Source organism: Periplaneta americana, chromosome 11 (assembly GCF_040183065.1).
Source record: "Periplaneta americana isolate PAMFEO1 chromosome 11, P.americana_PAMFEO1_priV1, whole genome shotgun sequence".
Lineage (NCBI taxonomy): Eukaryota > Metazoa > Arthropoda > Insecta > Blattodea > Blattidae > Periplaneta > Periplaneta americana.
Genome location: NC_091127.1, coordinates 176,755,987 through 176,777,507, shown reverse-complemented (window position 1 = coordinate 176,777,507; position 21,521 = coordinate 176,755,987). Strand labels below are relative to the sequence as shown.

The following is a 21,521-nucleotide window of genomic DNA, read 5'->3' as shown; positions in this document are numbered from 1 at the left end:
ATGTAGCACGTATGGGCGAATCCAGAAATGCATATAGAGTGTTAGTTGGGAGGCCGGCGGGAAAAAGACCTTTGGGGAGGCCGAGACGTAGATGGGAAGATAATATTAAAATGGATTTGAGGGAGGTGGGATATGATGATAGAGACTGGATTAATCTTGCTCAGGATAGGAATCAATGGCGGGCTTATGTGAGGGCGGCAATGACTCTCCGGGTTCCTTAAAAGCCAATAAGTAAGTAAGTAAGTGTTATATAGTCTTGAAGAAGAAAACCGTAAATTAAAACTGCCATACGACTACACTTTATTGAAATGAGCACAAGTCGAGTCATTGGTGCTGAATACCATCAAGTAACTGAACTAATTCGTTATTAAATTAATACTTGTCCATTATTTTTTTTGCATGACCCTGCAAACATCGATTTAAATTTTCTTCACAATCCTAATGTAATCTAAAACTGATTTTAGCTGAATCCTGATCCTCTGGTCCACGAACTATATCAGAGGAAGATGGCGCCTCCCAATACACCTTACTACACGCGTGACGTTGCATTCTCCAAGATGAAGAAGGAGAACTTCGCATTTCATTCAGAACCTCTGAAAGTATATCCTCAACTAGAAGAAATATTTAATGAAAAGGACAAGTGTGACCTGACTGAAGTAGTTATTTTCCCGCCTGAATATTGCTACATAGCCCTCCCATGGGGATCTCCTTACAAGGAAGCGATTGCAATTGCGTAAGTAAAACTGCATTTACTTTAATATTTTACACAGAATCTATAGTTATAGCTGTACTTCTATTAAGTAACTGAATTAATAAGATATATATATATATATATATATATAATTTGAATTGGTAATGGAAATTACGTGAAAACGGCTAAACGGATTTTAATAAATGTCTCCTCATTTTGAAGTTTAGAACCCGAAGTTCTTCACAAAAATAGTAACTTTCAGTGAAGCGTTAGTTTTCTTACATAATTTTCATATTTTCCAAAATCCATCTTCCGTCAGTTTTGAGAACTAATTGCATCATTTCAGAATAAAACAAAACACACACTAGGCTACAATAAACAATAGACTATTAGACGAAGGCCATGACCTGCAGGATTGCTGACATATTTAGAGCTCAAACTCAATTGATTATTAACAACTTCAAGGCTTACTAAAAATAATTTACAGGTCTGATTCTGCGATGTGTAATTTTATGAGTACAGCTGTGTATTGGATATTAAAATCTACAAAATTTGACATGGTTTGATGACATTATTATCATTAGAAATTAAATATTATTATAATTAATGCCATGATGCGACCATTTTTCTTTAATTATACATATTAATGCTATACTGATGATATAAAAGTGAAAGGTTTGGGGTTATGTAAGTAGATGTAGAGAATATATGAAATTAGATCTTCATTTATATAATTTACTGAATGGCGTCTATGTAGTATATAACTACGAAACTTAAGTAAGATAATAATATTGTTATTAAAAATGAAATATTTTTATAGTTATTAATCAAGTGGGGTTGGGTCTTTTTCATATACTTAATGGCGGTGTGGTGTAGATATTTATATGCGTCATTTTCTTCAGGATTGGCTCGAGAGAGCGCAAAAATCACAGTTCCTAAGGAAAAACCAAAAGGTATTACTTACTGATAAAATAAGGGACCTAGAAAATTTTATAGTCTCCCGATCATTTCAGCAAGATCTCTTAAGAGGATGAAATGATTTTACTCTCTACATTTCAAGCTCTCCATGGAGCAGGTATATCAAGATGCTATGTTTATTGTTCGAAAGCATAGCAAACCTGACATTTTTTAAACTTTCGCGTACAATTCACAATGACCTGAATTAGCTAATATTTAGTCCCACATGAAAAACCCACTGATCGTTCTGACATTTTTACTTGCGTTTTCGCGTTGAAACTCAAAACCTGAAGGTGGATAGGTTCAAGAAAAAGTATTTGGCATAAAAAACATTTAGAGGTAGTATGTTTCATTATTATGGAAGCAAATAACTTTCAGAATGTGTGGTATTCTTCACTGAAAATAAATCTGAAAAATGTTCATTTGAACGTCTAATGAACTTAGTTTGCAGCATTTGCTGCACAACCCACTAGTCAGTTTTTAAACCCAATCGTCCTCTTACCACAAGAAATATGTCTCACTTCTCTTCTCCTCCTTTCCCTCAGATTTGTTTCACTTTTACTCTTGTAAGAATTATAACGCAACAGTAGTGACGTGGCTAGCACGACGTAACAACACGATTAAGACAAATACACAAGAGACACACCCAATCCATACGAGATAAAACTGTCCTTGCCGGAACTCAAACTCTGGTCCTCTGGATTTCCAGAAAAAAAGTTATTGCTTAATTTACAGCATTGGGAATTAAAATTTGTTCAATTTATTTGCAAAAAAAAAAAAAAAAAAGAGAGATATGAATACGTTTACATTTTACAAAACAACAGCAGTGACAACCTTCGGAGTTATGGGACAAGTTAATAAATGTTTTCTTTTTGGCACGAGTGTAAAGTTCGTGATAAGAGGCGAAGCCGAATTTAATAAACACACGAGGACAAAAAGGTAACTTTACGAATGTGTATCATACAATATTTTTTGTAGGATAGCACAAATTTACATTAAATAAATATATAAAGTTGGAAAGGTTATAAGATTGGGTTATTTTACGACGCTGTATCAACATCTAGGTTATTTAGCGTCTGAATGATGTGAAGGTGATAATGCCGGTGAAATGAGTCCGGGGTCCAGCACCGAAAGTTACCCAGCATTTGTTCGTATTGGGTTGAGGGAAAATCCCGAAAAAAACCTCAACCAGGTAACTTGCCCCGGCCGGGATTCGAACCCGGGCCACCTGGTTTCGCGGCCAGACGCGCTGACCGTTACTCCACAGGTGTGGACAGGTTATAAGATCACGACTTCATGGCCGTCTAAATTCAGAACCATTAATAATTACGTATCCATGGAATCACAGCTAAATCGGCCATAATCAACAAAAGGGACATCCACAATGAAAAGTAACGTGAACGCCAAGGCTTGGTCAGGTTATGTAATGTAAGCATTCACAATGCTTTTCGTAAACATTTTAGAAGTGAACGACAATGTGAACACAGAAGCTAGCCAATTCCAGGCGTTTTGTTTGCGATGAAACAATATCTGAACTTCGCACAAATCGTTGATGATTCAAAATAATAGTTGCAATCGCAACTGGGAAGAATCGTGAACGAATCGTTAGAATCGATTCGTAATGTATGACTGAATCGTTGGAATCGACTTTTGAAAAGGAATCCTGTTGCCCAAATCTAACTCACAAGACTAATCAAGTGCAACTTCACTTTACCCAACCTCTTGTGACGAACTCCTAAGTTATATGTTGGCGGGGTTCTACTATGATACCTCCTACAACCTATGGACTACCATTTCGGCCTCTTATAACTTTCAACTGAGGCATTTCTGGACCGGAGATCCTTATCTCAAATTGACACTTTTTCCTTCACCATCATCCCTGAAAGTTTGTAACATCAGACATAAACACAAGGTATAAAGCAAGTTTAACGAATCCATGAGAATTTCCAACAACTGAGCAAAATAGCTCGTAAATTGAAGTGCAGTGTTCTCTTCAAAAGGAAATATTGATGGTATGACAACAGTAGCATAAAACGACCTCAAATACATGCAACACGATTGCAATAATTGCTTACTAGGCACAGACAGTTGTGAACTTTGAGCTACTAGGTTCAACTTCTGAAGAGAAAAGCGGATATTTATCTCTCAATGTTTGTTTAATTTTTACTATTTACTTGTTTATTTAACTTCTCTTCCAATTATGGAGGTCATTCAACGTAAGATAACGAGCCACACAAAGCCGCGGAAAAAATCATTCATAACTTATTTCTAACATAATGCAGTAGCAAACTGCATCAGTACGTCCTTGAGGATATGCGTCATAATAACATTTCCCGTACATTTTTCGATACAGCCATGTAAAACTGCTGGATTTTAAATACTTCAAGGAAAAAAATTGCTTGCTCTTAAATTACAGTGGACATATTCGTGGTGGTGTTACAATATTTGACCTCTACTGAGATAAAGAGATAAGGTTAGCTGTTCATAGACTATATTGACGTGACGTCATATTTGACGCGTGCACAGCATTTTGTTTGTTCTGAAGTTGACGTTCTATTCACGATTCAAAACTAGACCTCATGGACTGTTTACAATGCATTAGTGATAAAGACTGATACTACGATGATGTTTCCTACAATTTAAATTATTTGTTCATTTATTTAATTCATTTATTTTTACTGGCAGAGCTAAGATCATAAGGCCTTTTCTTCCACTCAACAGTATAAAATGCATAGCAAATATAAATAACATCAATACAGACTACAATTTAATAATAATAATAATAATAATAACAATAATAATAATAATAATAATAATAATAATAATAATAATAATAATAATCAGGGAAAGGATTTATATGTAAATACATATTTACTTATAAAGCTAATATAATTTATATTTTGCATTATCTTTATGTTTCACAATGTGTAGGGTTGAAAAATCCTACTTTTATTTTCCATATTTTTCCATATTTTAGAGTTTAGTACATATTTTCGTTAATTTCCATATATTTTCCATATTTCATATAAAACAGTCCATATTATATTAGGTTTAACAATAAAACAAAACAAAATTCCATTAACTTTTAAAAATACATTTCAACAATAGAGATTTAAACACATGTTCAGTAATCCCTTTAACATCAGAGTTATTTGAAAATTAGCAGTCCTATCAACAATGGGAAAGTAAGTTACAAAACTGTATTAATTTAATTTAAAATTTTTAACAGACTTCAGTTGTGCAGCTCAACAGTTAAATGCCAGTCAGAGTACACATAGGTTCAGTTTTGTAAATCATACTATAAAGACGGTAAATATGCCAAAAGTACGTCATTCAGTCAATTTAAAATCAAAACTAACAAGTTACATTTCAGAATTTAAAGAAGATGGTTTATCAACTGACAATAAAATATTATTTTGTAATTTGTGTCAGTGTGCAGTATCATCTACACAAAAGTTCCTGGTGCAACAACACATTACAACTAGTAAACATCAGGCCAACAAACAACTAAATTCCAAGCAGAGACAATTGTTTTTAACACAACCAACAACATCGAATGTAAGATCTGAGTTTAACATCGACCTGTGCCGTTCTCTCATCTCTGCTGATATTCCTCTCTACAAACTAAAGAATAAGGTCTTCAGGGAATTCCTTGAAAAATATACTCAACATACAATCCCGGATGAGTCAACACTTAGGAAGACGTATGCTCCATCCATCTACGATGAGACAATACAGAAGATAAGAGATGAAATTAAAGATAGTTCAATTTGGGTTTCCATTGATGAGACTCCCGACAAAGAAGGTAGACTTGTTGGTAATGTAGTTATCGGTTTGTTAAGTGAACAATATTCTGAACGAATTCTTTTACATTGTGATGTTCTAGAAAAGTGCAATAACAAAACTATAGTTAAACTGTTCAACGAAGCTATGGGTATCCTGTGGCCAAAGGGTATTATGTACGATAATGTGTTATTCTTTATTAGCGATGCTGCCCCTTATATGGTCAAAGCTGGACAAGCATTATCTGTTGTATATCCTAAATTGACTCATTTTACTTGTGTGGCGCATGCATTTCATCGTGTGGCAGAAGAGGTCAGAGACAATTTCCCTAAAGTAGATTTGTTGATTTCATCAGTGAAAAAAGTATTTCTCAAAGCTCCCAGTAGAGTTAACGTGTTGAAAGAAATGTACCCTGAAATTCCATTGCCACCAAAGCCAATTTTAACTAGATGGGGTACATGGCTAGAAGCAGTTGAATATTATGCCGAACATATAGACTCTATTAACAATGTTCTCCTTGCATTGGACTCTGAAGATGCAGTCTCAATTGATACTGCGAAAACAGTTACCTGTGACATAAGTGTGAAGAATGACTTAGCTCACATTCAGCATACATTTTCATGCATCATAAAAACGCTCAAAAGTCTCCAAAATAGGCACCTTTCACTATCTGAAAGTTTTGAAATTATAAATAGTACTGTGGAACAACTGAATCGTGGTAGAGGTAAAGTTGCAGATGCAGTAAGAGCTAAGGTGGACACTGTACTTTCAAAAAACCCTGGATATGAAGAACTACAAAAGGTTGTTGCTGTGATGAGTGGTGAATCAACAGTGAAGATTAACTTGGACTTATCCCCAGCAGACATTGTGAAATTGAATTATGTACCAGTTACTTCTTGTGACGTCGAACGCTCTTTTAGTCAGTATAAATCTATCCTCAGAGACAATAGAAGAAGATTCACTTTTCAGCACTTGAAAGAAATGTTTGTAACCTATTGTTATGGTAACAGACAATAAAAATTGTGTTTTGTTGAAACTACATTGGAAGATAAGGTACGTCCATTATATTTTTTGTTTAGTTTGATTAAAATGTACCAATATTTAACGTACATAGTCATTTTTTTATAATTTTAAGTCCATATTTAATTCCATATTTTGGTAAAAATCCATATTTAATTCCATATTTTGGTAAAAATAACTACATATATATTTACATATTTCATATATTTTTAGTCCATATAAATCCGTTCCCTGAATATAATAATAGCAGCAAAATACAGACATGTTTAGTTACATGTAAATGTAAGAGTTAAACAATTACAATTTAGTGTTAAATAAGGCAATTTCTATCAAAGAAATGATATTTCATAATGAAGGACAATTAGTATATCAAAAATAAAAATCATATTCTACAAAAGTTGTAAGTCCTTTTCCATGAAAAAAATGTTAGTGCAAACACTCGTGATGCCCCACTTCGATTACTGTGATATTCTGCTTACTGACCTAAGCGTTACTTCGGCGCAGAGACTGCAACGTGTTCATAATATGTGCGTCCGTTTCGTCTACAATATTCGCCGGGCTGATCACGTAACACCATCCCTCGAAATGTTGTCCTGGCTTCGTCTAGAAGAACGTAGAAAAATCCACTGTCTTTCCCTTCTCTTTCACATATTGCATTTCTCCACTCCTGTCTATCTTGCGTCTCGTTTTCAAAATTTATCCACCCATCATAAACTAGACACACGATCACAACACTCCCCAATATTATCCATTCCCTCCCACCGAACATCCTCATATTCATCTTCTTTCAATGTTGCTGTTCCTCGGCTTTGGAATTCCCTACCGAGTAATGTCAGGGACTGTCAGACATCAAACCAATTTAAGAATAGACTAACGAAATATTTTTCTAACAATTCTTGTTAACAATAATAGCTGTTTCAGGTTTCTCAATGTTTAATGGTTATATGTATCACAGAATAAAATATTTAAATTATCTCATTATTATTATTATTATTATTATTATTATTATTATTATTATTATTATTATTATTATTTGAAGAAATGTGATATTCTAGAGAACGAAAAGCAGTCTTTTTGACAATCGGATTTTTGAAAGCAGTCAATAACTGAAACCCATTTATACACTATTATACACTATTTACAAAATAGGTAGGACATAATATTATCACAGTCTAGTATATATAGTCACGAAGCTCAATACGTAGCAAATATGCAAACATTAGATAGTTGCTCACCACTAGGATCGCTAATATCGGCTCATTACAGGCAATGCAAAATAGTAGCGGCACAGTCTATTGTTTCTAGCTCCCTCAAAACTCAAGCTTCGTGACTGTATATAGTAGTCTGTGGTATTATGAAATTAGATACATTTCATTGCAATACACAACACTGTACATAATAGTGTAAATAATATTTTATCAATGTAGGCCTACATTCTTTATCACAATGTAAATAGCAAAAATAAATTATTCTAGTGTACATAGTTTAAATAGCCTAATATAAATTGTAAATATTAGTCCAATTGTTAAAATGGTCTATGTTTTGTTCTGTCCAACTTGACCAAACAGGAGTCGCTTGAGGAGTACTTCGCTTGCTACATGCACGCACTCATCCGCTACACTAAAATCTCCTTGTAACCTCCTGGGACAAAGGACGGTCCCTACTAATAACGATTCGTACAACTTTAAGAATGGAGAATTGCTTGAAAAATTAAAAATGCATGCCAGGTGCATACCTCCAAATTTCGATGTCTATAAATCGATAACGTATAAAATAGTAAACTTTTTAACATTAGTTATGTTGCAGTAACTTCTTTAAAGTTTCAAAATAGAAAGGAACTGAAAAAAAATTATCTACGACTTATTGTGTGTCCAGAAACAACACTGGCAATCGCAATTATGTCTACGGATCACGGCTTCAAAATTACATTATCTGTATGTTAAAGAAAAACTTAAAATTTCTACATCTAGAAAAATGAGATAAATCATATATTTGTATAAGTGCCCAATAATCGTTTCCTTACATTCCATTTCAATGATTTCATTAGCTAATGATAAATATTTAGAATTCTTGTCGACGGTTCTCATAATTTAAAGCAGCATCATTGTAGCACTCTAGCATTCTACTGGAAATATCAAAACAACTCTTAATTTAAGCAGCATCATGTGAATAAATGCAAAAGAGATAGCAGTGCCGCCAACCCAACAATAACAAGACATTGTTGGGGAATTGAGCATTTGTCTTGTTCTTGGTTAGGCGGCGCTGTTATCTGTTTTTGTTGCATTTATACACATTACGAAATCCGGCGTTCTCGTTGGGACATCCTTTAGGATTATGTCGTTGCAATTCTTATAAAGATGATGTTTTAATGATTATATTCACAGAATGCGGAAAGCAATACAAGGAGGTGTCGTACACTACCTAGATATGCTGTGGGAGGTTCCTAAACCTGCGTGTGCGATCAAAGAAGAGTTTATAAGCGTCGATATGGACAAAATATCTCCGGCATTCCTCATTGTTGGAATGGGAGTTGTGCTGGCAGTCATCGTGCTAGTATGCGAAAAAATAATGAAATGGAGGTACGTATGCGAAGACGACAAATTACATTCTACCATTATTAAAGTGAAGAACCAAATTCGGACAGAGAAAAATGTACTTATTAATACCAAAAAACAAACATTTCTAATATAATGTATGACTATTTGGCGTAATTTATGAAATACAATAGTAATATGAGTTACAAGAGCGGTATGTTGAAGTTTTCATGTTCGAGGAAAAGTTTGAAAAAGCGAAACGTAGTTGAGCTTTTTTAATTTCGAGAATTGGAAGTTTATTACATACCTGAAAGAGGAATTTCTAATTAGTTGCAATGAAATCTCCATCTTGGTTTCTGTTCAATGACGGCAAATTTGCAAAACAAAAATATCTATCTTCAACATTGTTGCTTTAAAATGTTTTCTGTGTTTTCTATTCTCCAGCAGGCCATGATATACGTCTGTCTTTTTTTTCCCCCAGTCTATGATGAGTCTGGAATCTTGTTGATTTTTTACGGCTTCCTTAATGTTACTTCCATCACGAATGCAGTAACTTTAGTGGAGTTGTAGAGTTTACTTAATTTTTGCAAATATTTAAAAACAATAATTAACTGTGCAATTTAGGTGAAACTGCAGTGGTAAGTTTCCAATTTATAATTATTACTATATTGAACGCCTCTAAAAATAATATGTTAAAAGCCTAAAGCAGTAAAATCAATATTCACTTAAGCGGTAAGAAGAGGGAAATTGTTATGTGTGTTAGGTTGGGACTACTGAATGTGGAATTTTAGACTTTCCGCGGATTGGTTTTGTGCGGAAACCAAGCAAATACGCACGATCACGCACAAAAGTAATTCTTTGAATTCATGTTTTAAATTAAACTTTTGTTACAATAACAAATTAATCCAACGCAACTCAAAAATAATTAACCTAGATATAATATCATTACACGGGGTGTTTAAGAAGGAATGTACAATATTTCAGGATAATATAGTAACCTACATCGATTTAACCTGATATTCCTACGTCAGAAGTCTAACGGTTGGAGAGAAATACTGGAACATCTTGTAGTTCCGTGTACTATACTTGACGTGTTACGCCAGATTTTTTTGCACACGGCAGTATCTGAGCACCGCAACACCAGCTCAAAAAACAACTGAATACACGTCCACTTAACATTTAATTCGTATATTCGCATAGTGAATATGCAGACATGATTTTTGTTTATGGATTTTGTGATGGCAATGCATTTGTTGCTGTATAATGTTTTAACATTCCTTTCCAAAACGAAACGTTGCACATTTCTGCACATTTCAAGGACAAAACTCAAAATTCTTTCAATCATTATTATCATAATACATTGCTCTCTGAAACTGACTAAGCATATTGGAAATTAATTCAATAGCTTTCCCAAAATATGGCATGAAATGTTTCATCTATACTAATAATAAATCTGTAGCCGAAATTTTTCTGGTAATTTTCGATTTTCCAAAAATAATTGGTCCTAACATATACAATTAACCACCCTGAAACCGAAAATCGCTTTTTTTTTATTTTTGTTTGTATGTCTGTCTGTCTGTATGTTTGTTACCTTTTCACGCGATAATGGCTGAATCGACTTCGATGAAAATTGGAATATAAATTAAGTTCGTTGTAACTTAGATTTTAGGCTATATGGCATTCAAAATGCATTATTTAAAAGGGGGGTTATAAGGGGGCCTGAATTAAATAAATCGAAATATCTCGCTTATTATTGATTTTTGTGAAAAATGTCACATAACAAAAGTTTCTTTAAAAATAATTTCCGATAAGTTTTATTCCTTGAAACATTTTGATAGGAATGATATTTAATGAGATAAATGAGTTTTAAACTTAAAATAACTGCCATCTAAGGCCGTGTAATGAATTAAAAAACAAATGACTTCGTCTATAAGGGGCCTTGGACAGCAACAATCGAAAGCTATGAAAGATAGCCTACAGATAATGTTTCTGTGTTTGTATGAAGTAATATCAGAAGCTAAATTAACCGATTTGTATAATTAATTATTAATTCACCATTGGAAAGTGTAGTTTCTCTAGATGGACATAATGCTATAATGTTATTACAGTAACTTCTGAGTGAATCGAGGACAGGTAAGATTAAAATAGCTTCTTATGCACAGAAAACTTGATAGGCTATTCTGTACATTCGTTTCCTGTATGTCCTAAAATAATTTTTATGACCAAATGAGTGGTCTCTGGATAAAAATGATCGCATTTTAATTATGCAAATACAATTTAAATTAAGTAACATAATAAACGATTTATCCTTTTATCAAACACGAATGTTCCCTGGATCAAATGTCCTATTTTAATTATGTAATTACTTTATATTTATTTCTAACGGGTGCAGCGGAGCGCATGGGTACGGCCTGTATAAAATAATTTTTGATCAAAGAAGCAAAAACGAACAAAATAAATTAAACTTTTTTTCTTTGAAATATCTCAAAGAACAATCCCTTGAAATTAATGACCCTGCGGTTGCGGTTGACCCTGTATATTTATATAATAGGAAAGCGTTTTTTACCCATACTAACTACACCGTCCGATTTGGCAGTTTATTCTATGTTTCTATGTACGGCAAAAAATTAAATGAAATACAGCAGTCTGCAATTCTTGAAGTGGATCAACATTTTTTCTTTTTTTTTTTTTTAGTGCCGGTGCAGGTGTTACGTGCTGTCTCTTCTCACTTTATAGATCTCTTGGATATGGAACAACAAGTTTTGATGGAGAAATCGTTGCAATAAGTGAAAGTCTCAGGAATCTTCTATTTCACATCAATAAATTTAAAAATGCAGTTATATTGTCAGACTCCAAAGCAGCTATTCTATCAATAGTCTCTAAACACACACCTTCATCTCAAACAGCAGAAATAACTAAAATGCTCTCTCAATTAATACGGTATTACTCAATAAAAGAATTGTATTCCAATGGATACCATCCCATTGTGGAATCCTGGGAAACGAGAATGCAGATGCTTTAGCAAAGGGCAGCACTGCTACTTACAAACCTATTACTAAATCTACGTATTATTCTGTGAAAAGATTTATTAAATCTACATACTTAGACTTCAACAAACAAAATTTGATAGCTCAATCTGAAGGAAAAAAATGAAACTCTCTGCATCATAATCCACAGTTAATTCCCGATTTACCACGAAAATCGTCTGTAGCTGCATTTAGATTGGCAACAGGCCATGACTGTTTGGCCAAGCACCTGCATAGAATTGGAATATATGATTCCCCTAACTGCCCATTGTGCAACTCAAACCAAGAAATGGATTCGGAACACCTGAAAATCTGTGCTTCAGTGGCTGACCATGATAATATCTTTGAAAAATATTGGAGTGCAAGAGGTCAAATGACTTTATTGTCAAATGCCTGGCATTAGAAAACAACAACATTTTTTTTTCAAATAAAGATCCTTTAATTATTCAATAAAATTACCCTATTTCACGTATAATTTTTCCGAATAAATTGGCTCTTAGATACTGAATGTAGTAAACAAAATCAGTCCAATAATTCAGGAGTATACAGGCAGATGGTATGCTCAAAACCTTTTTTTTTTTTTTTTTTTTCGATATCAGAATGTTAAAAATTTGCATTTCCGTAAAAGTCCCGAAACAGTACTTTCTCTTACTATCTAGAATAATGAAATGAATATGGTAAAAAGTATCTCATATTTTTCGAAGAATGTATCACGATCAGGATTTATAAAGACGTAAACATTGCGTATGAAATGTCAACAAAATAAATATAACATGTCGTTAAAATCCAAGTACTCAATTCCTCAAACTTCTGTTTCTAATCTTCTTTGTACACATTTGCATGTTACAGGGAAAACATCAGAGAGAAATCTGCTGAAAATCGATCCGAAGAATCTGCCTTCGAGCAAGAAGGAAATGAATTAAACAGGATCAGAGATGGTGACAGCGTTGGAAGTCGCGCTGTAACGAGACAAATGTGGCTAAATTAATTGAATGTTCTTTAATATGCAGCTGACTTACCATGTAAAAGAAAGGCACTGAAAAAATGTAAAAATGTGTAACGTATTATACGGATACTAGTGGCTTGTGCAGCAAATGCTGCAAACTAAGTTCATTAGACGTTCAAATAAACATTTTTCAGATTTATTTTCAATGAAGAATACCAGACATTCTGAAAGTTATTTGCTTCCATAATAATGAAAGATACTCTCTGTCGAGCCAATATTGAAGAGAACCACGCATATAAATATCTACACCACACCGACATTAAATATATGAAAAAGACTCAACCCCACTTGATTAATAACTATAAAAATATTTGATTTTTAATAATATTATTATCTTACGTAAGTTTTATAGCTTTCAGTAACATATACTATATATATATATATATATATATATATATATATATATATATATATACTATATAGCCGCCACTCAGTAAAATATAGAAATCAAAATCTAATTTAAGTTATTCTCTACATATACTTATATAACCCCAAAACGTTTCACTTTCATATCATCAATATAGCATTAATATGTATAAGTAATGAAAAATAGTCACATCACGGCATTAACTACAATAATATTTCATTTCTAATGGTAATAAAGTCATCAAACCACCTCAAGTTTTGTAGTTTTTAATATCCAATACACAGCTGTACCCAGAAAATTACACACCACAGAATCGAACCTGTAAATTATTTTTAGTACGTTAAGTTTTTAATAACCTATTTAATTTGAGCTCTAAATATGTCAGCATTCTTGCAGATCATGGCTTTCGTGGAATATTGTTTACTGTAGTGTGTTTTGTTTTATTCTGAAATGCAATTAGCTAGATCTCAAAACTGACGACAGATGGATTTTGGAAAATAGGAAAAAAATGTTGAAAAATTGACATTTCACTGAAAACTACTATTTTCCTGAAAAACTTTGAGTTCCAAGCTTCAAAATGAGGGGTCATTTATTACAATCCGTTCAGCCGTTTTCCCGTAATTTCCATTACCTGTTCAAATTATATATATATATATATATATATATATATATATATATATATATATAGATTCATTATTATTATTATTATTATTATTATTATTATTATTATTATTATTATTATTATTATTATTCACGTCGGTTAAGTAGAGCTTCTATTACTCCATATTACTTAATCGAAGGTCCGCAAAACGAAGCTGTACGCGTAGACAAAAATTTGTCTGAAGTAAGTTCAATAATATAATTCATCTGGCTACAAATTCGAGTTCCATTCCCGGCGGGAAGTAGCCAGCTCCTCCACAGGGACTGGGTGCATTAATCCCTTTCTTGCGTTTGCTCGCATCGTCATAAATGGCGATCATGCGTCATTCTGACATGAATAGTATCACGCTATTATTTTGTGAATGTCTAACGTTGGTTCAAAACCCTTACAGAATTGACAACGGAACGGGTCAGAACGGCTAATCTTCAAAACACACAAACAAGACAATGTTCAATTTAACCAAAGAAAATTGCTTCAGTTTTCTCTTTCAAACGACACTGGAGACCGTTGTTAGGTTTAAGGATTTATAGCGGCAGGTTCCCCCAATTGTTGTGTTCTCCCTCGCCAATACCAACATCTCCCTCCACTATACAGTTATCTAATTCTGCATAATTGTCTTCTGAAGTTTAAAATTGGCCTTAATAAAAAATAACTATCGCCACAGCATCACGATTTCACGAAAGAAAACAATGACATATCAGTCATTCCAGTTGTCATGGATGTTACATTTTTACTATTTTCAAACTCTATATATTGAAAATGAAATAGCATCCAATTAGTTCACAAAAAACGCAAATATTTTATAACTGTTTCTTCTGTGTCACGGATGATACATTTTGTCACGGATGTTTTTTAATGTCCTTCATTTTTCCTAGTTTCAAAACAACTGTAACATTTCTAAGTCAAAATATTCACTTGAACACTTGATGTGTTTAGGAGGTTTGGAATACCTACATCTATTATTCCGATTGTAACTTTAGTTGCATTGAAAGGATCAATTGCTCTCCTGAAGCATCACCTATATTCGAAATGAAACCAAGTTCATTAGCATTCTTTACTTTTTTGTAACACTTGCCTCTCTATAACTAGGTATATTTCCACCAATCACAAAATGTATTTGCAGCTATGTACTTGTAGGAGTTTCATTGTCAAAACAAAATCAATGGTTCACTGAACTTGTAAACATTTATATGGTTAAGTACTCTTTGTCCCTTGTGGCAGCTCACGAACAGTGAGAAGATTTCTAAAATTTAATTTTTTGCTAATTTTATTGTTATTAACCCAATATACTTTAAATAAATGGCAGAAAGAACATAGTACAAAGTAAAAAGTTCAAGCTATGTAATTACTGCAATAATAGTAATATACGTTACAAGAGCGGTATTTTGACGTTTTCATGGTCTAGGAAAAGATTGAAAAAGCGAAACGTAGTTGAGCTTTTTTAATTTCCGAGATCATGAAAACAAACATACCGCTCGTGTATCGTACATTATTTTGTGCGAAGATCGTTTATTACATACCTGAAAGACGAATTTATAATTAGTTGCAATGAAATCTCCATGTTGGTTTCTGTTTAATGACGGCAACTTCGGAACATCAAAATATCTTTCTTCGACATTGTTGCTATAAAATGTTTCCTGTGTTTACTATACTCCAGCAGGCCGTGATATACGTCTGTCTTTTTTTCCCCCCAGTCTATAAATGCGAACTCAAAAAACAAACGGTAAGGTTATGTAATGATTTATTTTTCATTTTAATATTTTAACATTATTATTTATATAACATATTGCAGTAATAACATCGGCATCTGGAATCTTGTTGATTTTTTCACGGCTTCCTTAATGTTACTTGTATCACGAATGCAATAAGTTTCGTGGAGTAGTAGACTTTAATTAATTTTTGCAAATATTTAAAAACAATAATTAACATTGCAATTTAGGTGAAATTGAAGTGGTAAGTTTCCAATTTATAATTATTACTATGTTAAACGTCTCTAAAAATAATATGTTAAAAGCCTAAAGCAGTAAAATGAATGTCGCGCTTAAGCGGTAAGAAGAGGGAAATTGTTATGTGTGTTACGTTGGGAATACTGAATGTGGTATTTCACACTTACCGCGTATTGGTTCTGTGCGGAAAACAAGCAAATACGCTCGATCTCACACAAAAGTATATAATAAGATACCTATATAAAGGCACTTAATGAAACACAATTTAAATTTCAGATTAAGAGATGGCTACAAAACAATCCCTTTTATAATATGAATTAATTTTTTGAAAATGATGTAGTATTTTAGTTAAATTTTATTATTTTTTACTCTTTTAATATTTTAAATATTGACACATTGTTTTTTTTTATATTATCACATTGACGAGGCCTCTTGTATTCTTGTACCTTCAGGCAAATAAAGAATATGAATATGTTCCCTTGAGCTTGGAGCTCTGGAATTAACAGTGCAGACTCTCAAAATATTTCAACCATAGCTCCTTGAAAAACATACATTAACAGCTGATCTCTCTATGAGTAAATGTTGCAAAAAACTTTAGGTCAAGACCACTTAGATTCAATGCCCATAAAACTTCTAAAATATTTTCTTTTTGAAAATAAAACATTAGAATATTTAAATTTACAGCCTTATCTATGTCTATACAGGGACATCATTTTATTTTTACTTCAATTTTTATTGTACCTGCGTTTCTGAATGTACTACTCGACTCCCACCCCTTCCACTAATGTCCTTGCTAACGCCAGTCACACAAACTTATGGCCGCTGTTGCTAGCAGTGAAGCAAACAGTACAAAGTACAGTGTGTTTCAGAAATATGTTGCGTTTTCTATAGAAGAAAGAGCTTATATTATTGAAGTTTATTTTCACACAGGTATGGTGTGTAGCATAACTGAATTTATCTGTGTGGACTGAGCACAAGTGAAGATTAGAGTTACCGAAAGTACGGTACCCTATAATATGGTACGGCACTTAACAACATTGTTTTACTATTTGTAGGTATAAAGGACGATGATGGAATCTGGAATTACAATGTAACCGAATGTGAACAACAGTTTTTCTTGTTCCCCCCCCCCCACAATTTCCTGATTATATCATTACGGAATATTTTCGTAGAAATGTCATTAATCTGGTAGATAAATTTAAAGCAACACAGTGTACAGAATGGAAGAAAAGTGTAAGATGGTCAACAAAGGTGACAGAAGATGCTGTAGAAGATGCTAGAGAAAGGATGGAGTGAGGTCGTAATAAGTCGGTCAAGAAGTTAGCTGTAGAAATTGGGGTTTCCTACGGAAGTGCTCACAAAATTCTCAGGAATAAATTAGGTTAGTAATATGCTGAATAAAGTAGGCCTTATATAATGTATATAACCGCCTGAAGACTAGAGTTTGTGAAAAAAATTGTTACTATTCTACTGTTTTTTGATAAAATACTGTAAAGTAATGACAAACTGAAAATCGTAATACTATATTTCCCTGTAACATAAATGGATGCACTACTTTTCTCTCCTCCTATAGCTAGTAAAATGATTTGTTTACATATTGCACTAGCAACTCCAAACTCCTGTAATGGGAGGGGGGTAACAGTGTTTCCGAATATAGCCAGGTTAATGTTAAAAATGTTAGTAAAAATAAAGTGATGTCCCTGTATTAATAATAAACAAATATTTCTGAAAAAGAAAACTTTTTCATTGGAATTCTCAGTTTGCCTGGAATGGCTGACACGATTTACAAAATCCTCTTCTAAAAATTAACTTTCCAAAATTAATCTCTCGGACTGTGAAGATGTACACGCTACCCACGAATTGTATTAATGGAAATACAATATCATACGCAAACGTTATCATCATATGAATGAATGATAATTAAAATAATGATTGAAAGTGTTCGGAGTGGAGAACATTAACCCTTGACATAACAGATAGTTCACTTTCAGACACATAAACACGCGAAATCTCTCCCTCAGCGTGACATCGATCCATATTTGTGTCAGTAGGTTTGTAGGGGAATTATATTTAGCATTTGAAACACAGTACAATGCAATGACCGCGATGTGGAGGCTTTATTGGACATGAATGAGTTGAGAGGTTTCAAAGCCAAAGAACGCACTTCATGCTCTAGAAATAACATTATTTTAGGCCTATATATTCTCAAAAACGTACCAAGCAGGGCCCAGATTTTCAAGATGTAAAAATAATAAAAAAAAAAGACAAAAAGATGACTGCGTGGAAAATGTAAAGCGGTTGGTAAGATTTCAAAAAAAAAAAAAAGTAGGTCACCGCTTGGTGAGAATCATAAAATACAGGAACTTGAATTTCTAACTAATATTATTGTAACCAGTGCAAGATTTTTTGTATTCGACATATAATGGAGGAAAAATGGGAGTAGAAGGGTACAGTACATCAGTTATTCATAGATTTCAAAAAGGCATATGACTCGGTTAAGAGGGAAGTATTATATGATATTCTTATTGAATTTGGTATTCCCAAGAAACTAGTTCGATTAATTAAAATGTGTCTCAGTGAAACATACATCAGAGTCCGTATACGTCAGTTTCTATTTGATGTTTTTCCAATTCACTGCGGGCTAAAGCAGGGAGATGCACTATCACCTTTACTTTTTAACTTCGCTTTAGAATATGCCATTAGGAAAGTTCAGGATAACAGGCAGGGTTTGGAATTGAACGGGTTACATCAGCTTCTTGTCTATGCGGATGACGTGAATATGTTAGGAGAAAATCCACAAACGATTAGGGAAAACGCGGAAATTCTACTTGAAGAAAGTAAAGCGATCGGTTTGGAAGTAAATCCCCAAAAGACAAAGTATATGATTATGTCTCGTGACCAGAATATTGTACGAAATGGAAATACAAAAATTGGAGATTTATCCTTGTAAGAGGTGGAAAAATTCAAATATCTTGGAGCAACAGTAACAAATATAAATGACGCTCGGGAGGAAATTAAACGCAGAATAAATATGGGAAATGCGTGTTATATTCGGTTGAGAAGCTCTTATCATCCAGTCTGCTGTCCAAAAATCTGAAAGTTAGAATTTATAAAACAGTTATATTACCGGTTCTTCTGTATGGTTGTGAAACTTGGACTCTCACTCTGAGAGAGGAACATAGGTTAAGGGTGTTTGAGAATAAGGTGCTTAGGAAAATATTTGGGGCTAAGCGGGATGAAGTTACAGGAGAATAGAGAAAGTTACACAACGCAGAACTGCACGCATTGTATTCTTCACGTGACATAATTAGGAACATTAAATCCAGACGTTTGAGATGGGCAGGGCATGTAGCACGTATGGGCGAATCTAGAAATGCATATAGAGTCTTAGTTGGAAGACCGGAGGGAAAAAGACCTTTAGGGATACCGAGGCGTAGATGGGAGGATAATATTAAAATGGATTTGAGGGAGGTGGGATATGATGATAGAGACTGGATTAATCTTGCACAGGATAGGGACCGATGGCGGGCATATGTGAGGGCGGCAATGAACCTTGGGTTTCTTAAAAGCCATTTGTAAGTAAGTAAGTAACCAGTGCAAGAAAATAAATGCACTATTCGCTACTCAAGCAAGTAGTAATAGGGTAAGTGAAGGTATAACGCCACCTAATGTTTTATAATTAGTTACGTGAAAATCCGTATTGGCAGCTCTAGTCAGAGATGTTCAGAGGAGCCTTTCTTAAACATCTGGAACCAACAATGAAACGGATTTTTGTCTTTAGTGTGAGTTGAACAACCTTTAAGTGAAGAAGTGAGTGCTTGAGCTGATTCTCGAGTGACGTGAACATTGTATTCTGAATAAAGTAAATATGGATAATTGAATTTGAACTATAGTGAGTGATGAAATGTCATGAGAAATTCGTTTACATGTGTTCTTAAGTTTAGTGGAGTGGTGTTGTTTTAAAATGTATAATATCGTCAAAGTTCAAATATCTTGGGGCAACAGTAACAAATATAAATGACACTCGGGAGGAAATTAAACGCAGAATAAATATGGGAAATGCCTGCTATTATTCGGTTGAGAAACTTTTATCATCCAGTCTGCTGTCGAAAAATCTGAAAGTAAGAATTTATAAAACAGTTATATTACCGGTTGTTCTGTATGGTTGTGCAACTTGGACTCTCACTTTGAGAGAGGAACAGAGATTAAGGGTGTTTGGGAATAAGGTGCTTAGGAAAATATTTGGGGCTAAGAGGGATGAAGTTACAGGAGAATGGAGAAAGTTACAAAACGCAGAGCTGCACGCATTGTATCCTTCACCTGACATAATTAGGAACATTAAATCCAGACGTTTGAGATGGGCTGGGCATGTAGCACGTATGGGCGAATCCAGAAATGCATATAGAGTGATAGTTGGGAGGCCAGAGGGGAAAAGACCTTTGGGAAGGCCGAGACGTAGATGGGAGGATAATATTAAAATGGATTTGAAGGAGGTGGGATTTGAGGGAGGTGGGAGGTGCTCAGGATAGGGACCGATGGCGGGCTTATGTGAGGGCGGCAATGAGCCTCCGGGTTCCTTGAAAGCCAGTATGTAAGTAAGGTATAAAATATTATTATTTCTTTTTTTGTATGTAGAGAGCTCATAGCTGTGGGAACTCAACCAAATATAAATATTTTGAAAAAAAAAATTATTTAGGGGCCCGAATTTGAAAAAAATATACCCAATGCAGGATTGTACTAAAACCGATATATGTAAACCGTTTTTAAAGATAGATTCAAACTTTTTTTTGCAATGTATTTTCAAAAGCATGTTCTACAAACTGTCTGTAACAGAATTTTGATATTAGTCCCTACGTTTGTAAAATAAACAATTAAAATTTAATAACAATTTTCTGATTTCGTTTCTTGCAAACAAACGGACGTATTTTTTAAATGAAATCAATTAACAAAATTCTGTTACAGAGAAACGTTTCCTAATAGTCTAAAGAATGTGTGTTCTAAATTTCATGCATGTATCTTTAGTAGTTCAGAAATTATATCCATTTTTGTCTGGCAATGTAGCAAAAAAAATGAAGTTACTGGAAACCGATAAAAGTGGGCGTGTGATTTAAAAATTCATAGCGCAGGAAGTTTAAAAATGACGTCTCAACATCCGATAAGGGCACAAATACCCACAAAATGTTATGTAATGCATTCCACACACATCAAAGAGTATTGTAAAGAAAAGAAAAATGTTTTTAAATTTAATTTACGGGAAACAACAATAAAAGTGGGCGAGTGATTTAAAAATCCATAACGCAGGTAGTTTAAAAATGGCGACTCAACATCCGATAAGGGCACAAATACCCACAAAATGTTATGCTATGCATTCCACACATATCACAGAGTATTTTAAAGATTTTTTTTTAATTTACTCCTTTTTCACCAAAAAATACCATCCTCTCCCCTTAATATCTACAAAAAAAAAAAAAAAAACAACAATATTATTGTCTGTATTTCTGGTCAGTTGCAGGCCTAACTCATTTTTTCA

The 21,521-nt window shown here is 33.6% G+C and overlaps 2 protein-coding genes across 4 annotated transcripts in view; one reads left to right on the top strand and one right to left on the bottom strand.

Moving 5' to 3' along the window:
* LOC138709638 (facilitated trehalose transporter Tret1-2 homolog) overlaps window positions 1-21,521 on the bottom strand; it is a 614,214-nt gene that overhangs the window by 567,616 nt on the left and 25,077 nt on the right. The gene's annotated exons all lie outside the window — the stretch shown is intronic.
* Window positions 477-13,261, top strand: LOC138709637 (ionotropic receptor 75a-like). Its single transcript, XM_069840548.1, has 3 exons — window positions 477-733; window positions 8,836-9,030; window positions 12,861-13,261. Exons 1-3 carry the CDS (start codon window positions 507-509, stop codon window positions 12,997-12,999), a joined length of 561 nt encoding a protein of 186 aa, XP_069696649.1. The 5' UTR covers window positions 477-506; the 3' UTR covers window positions 13,000-13,261.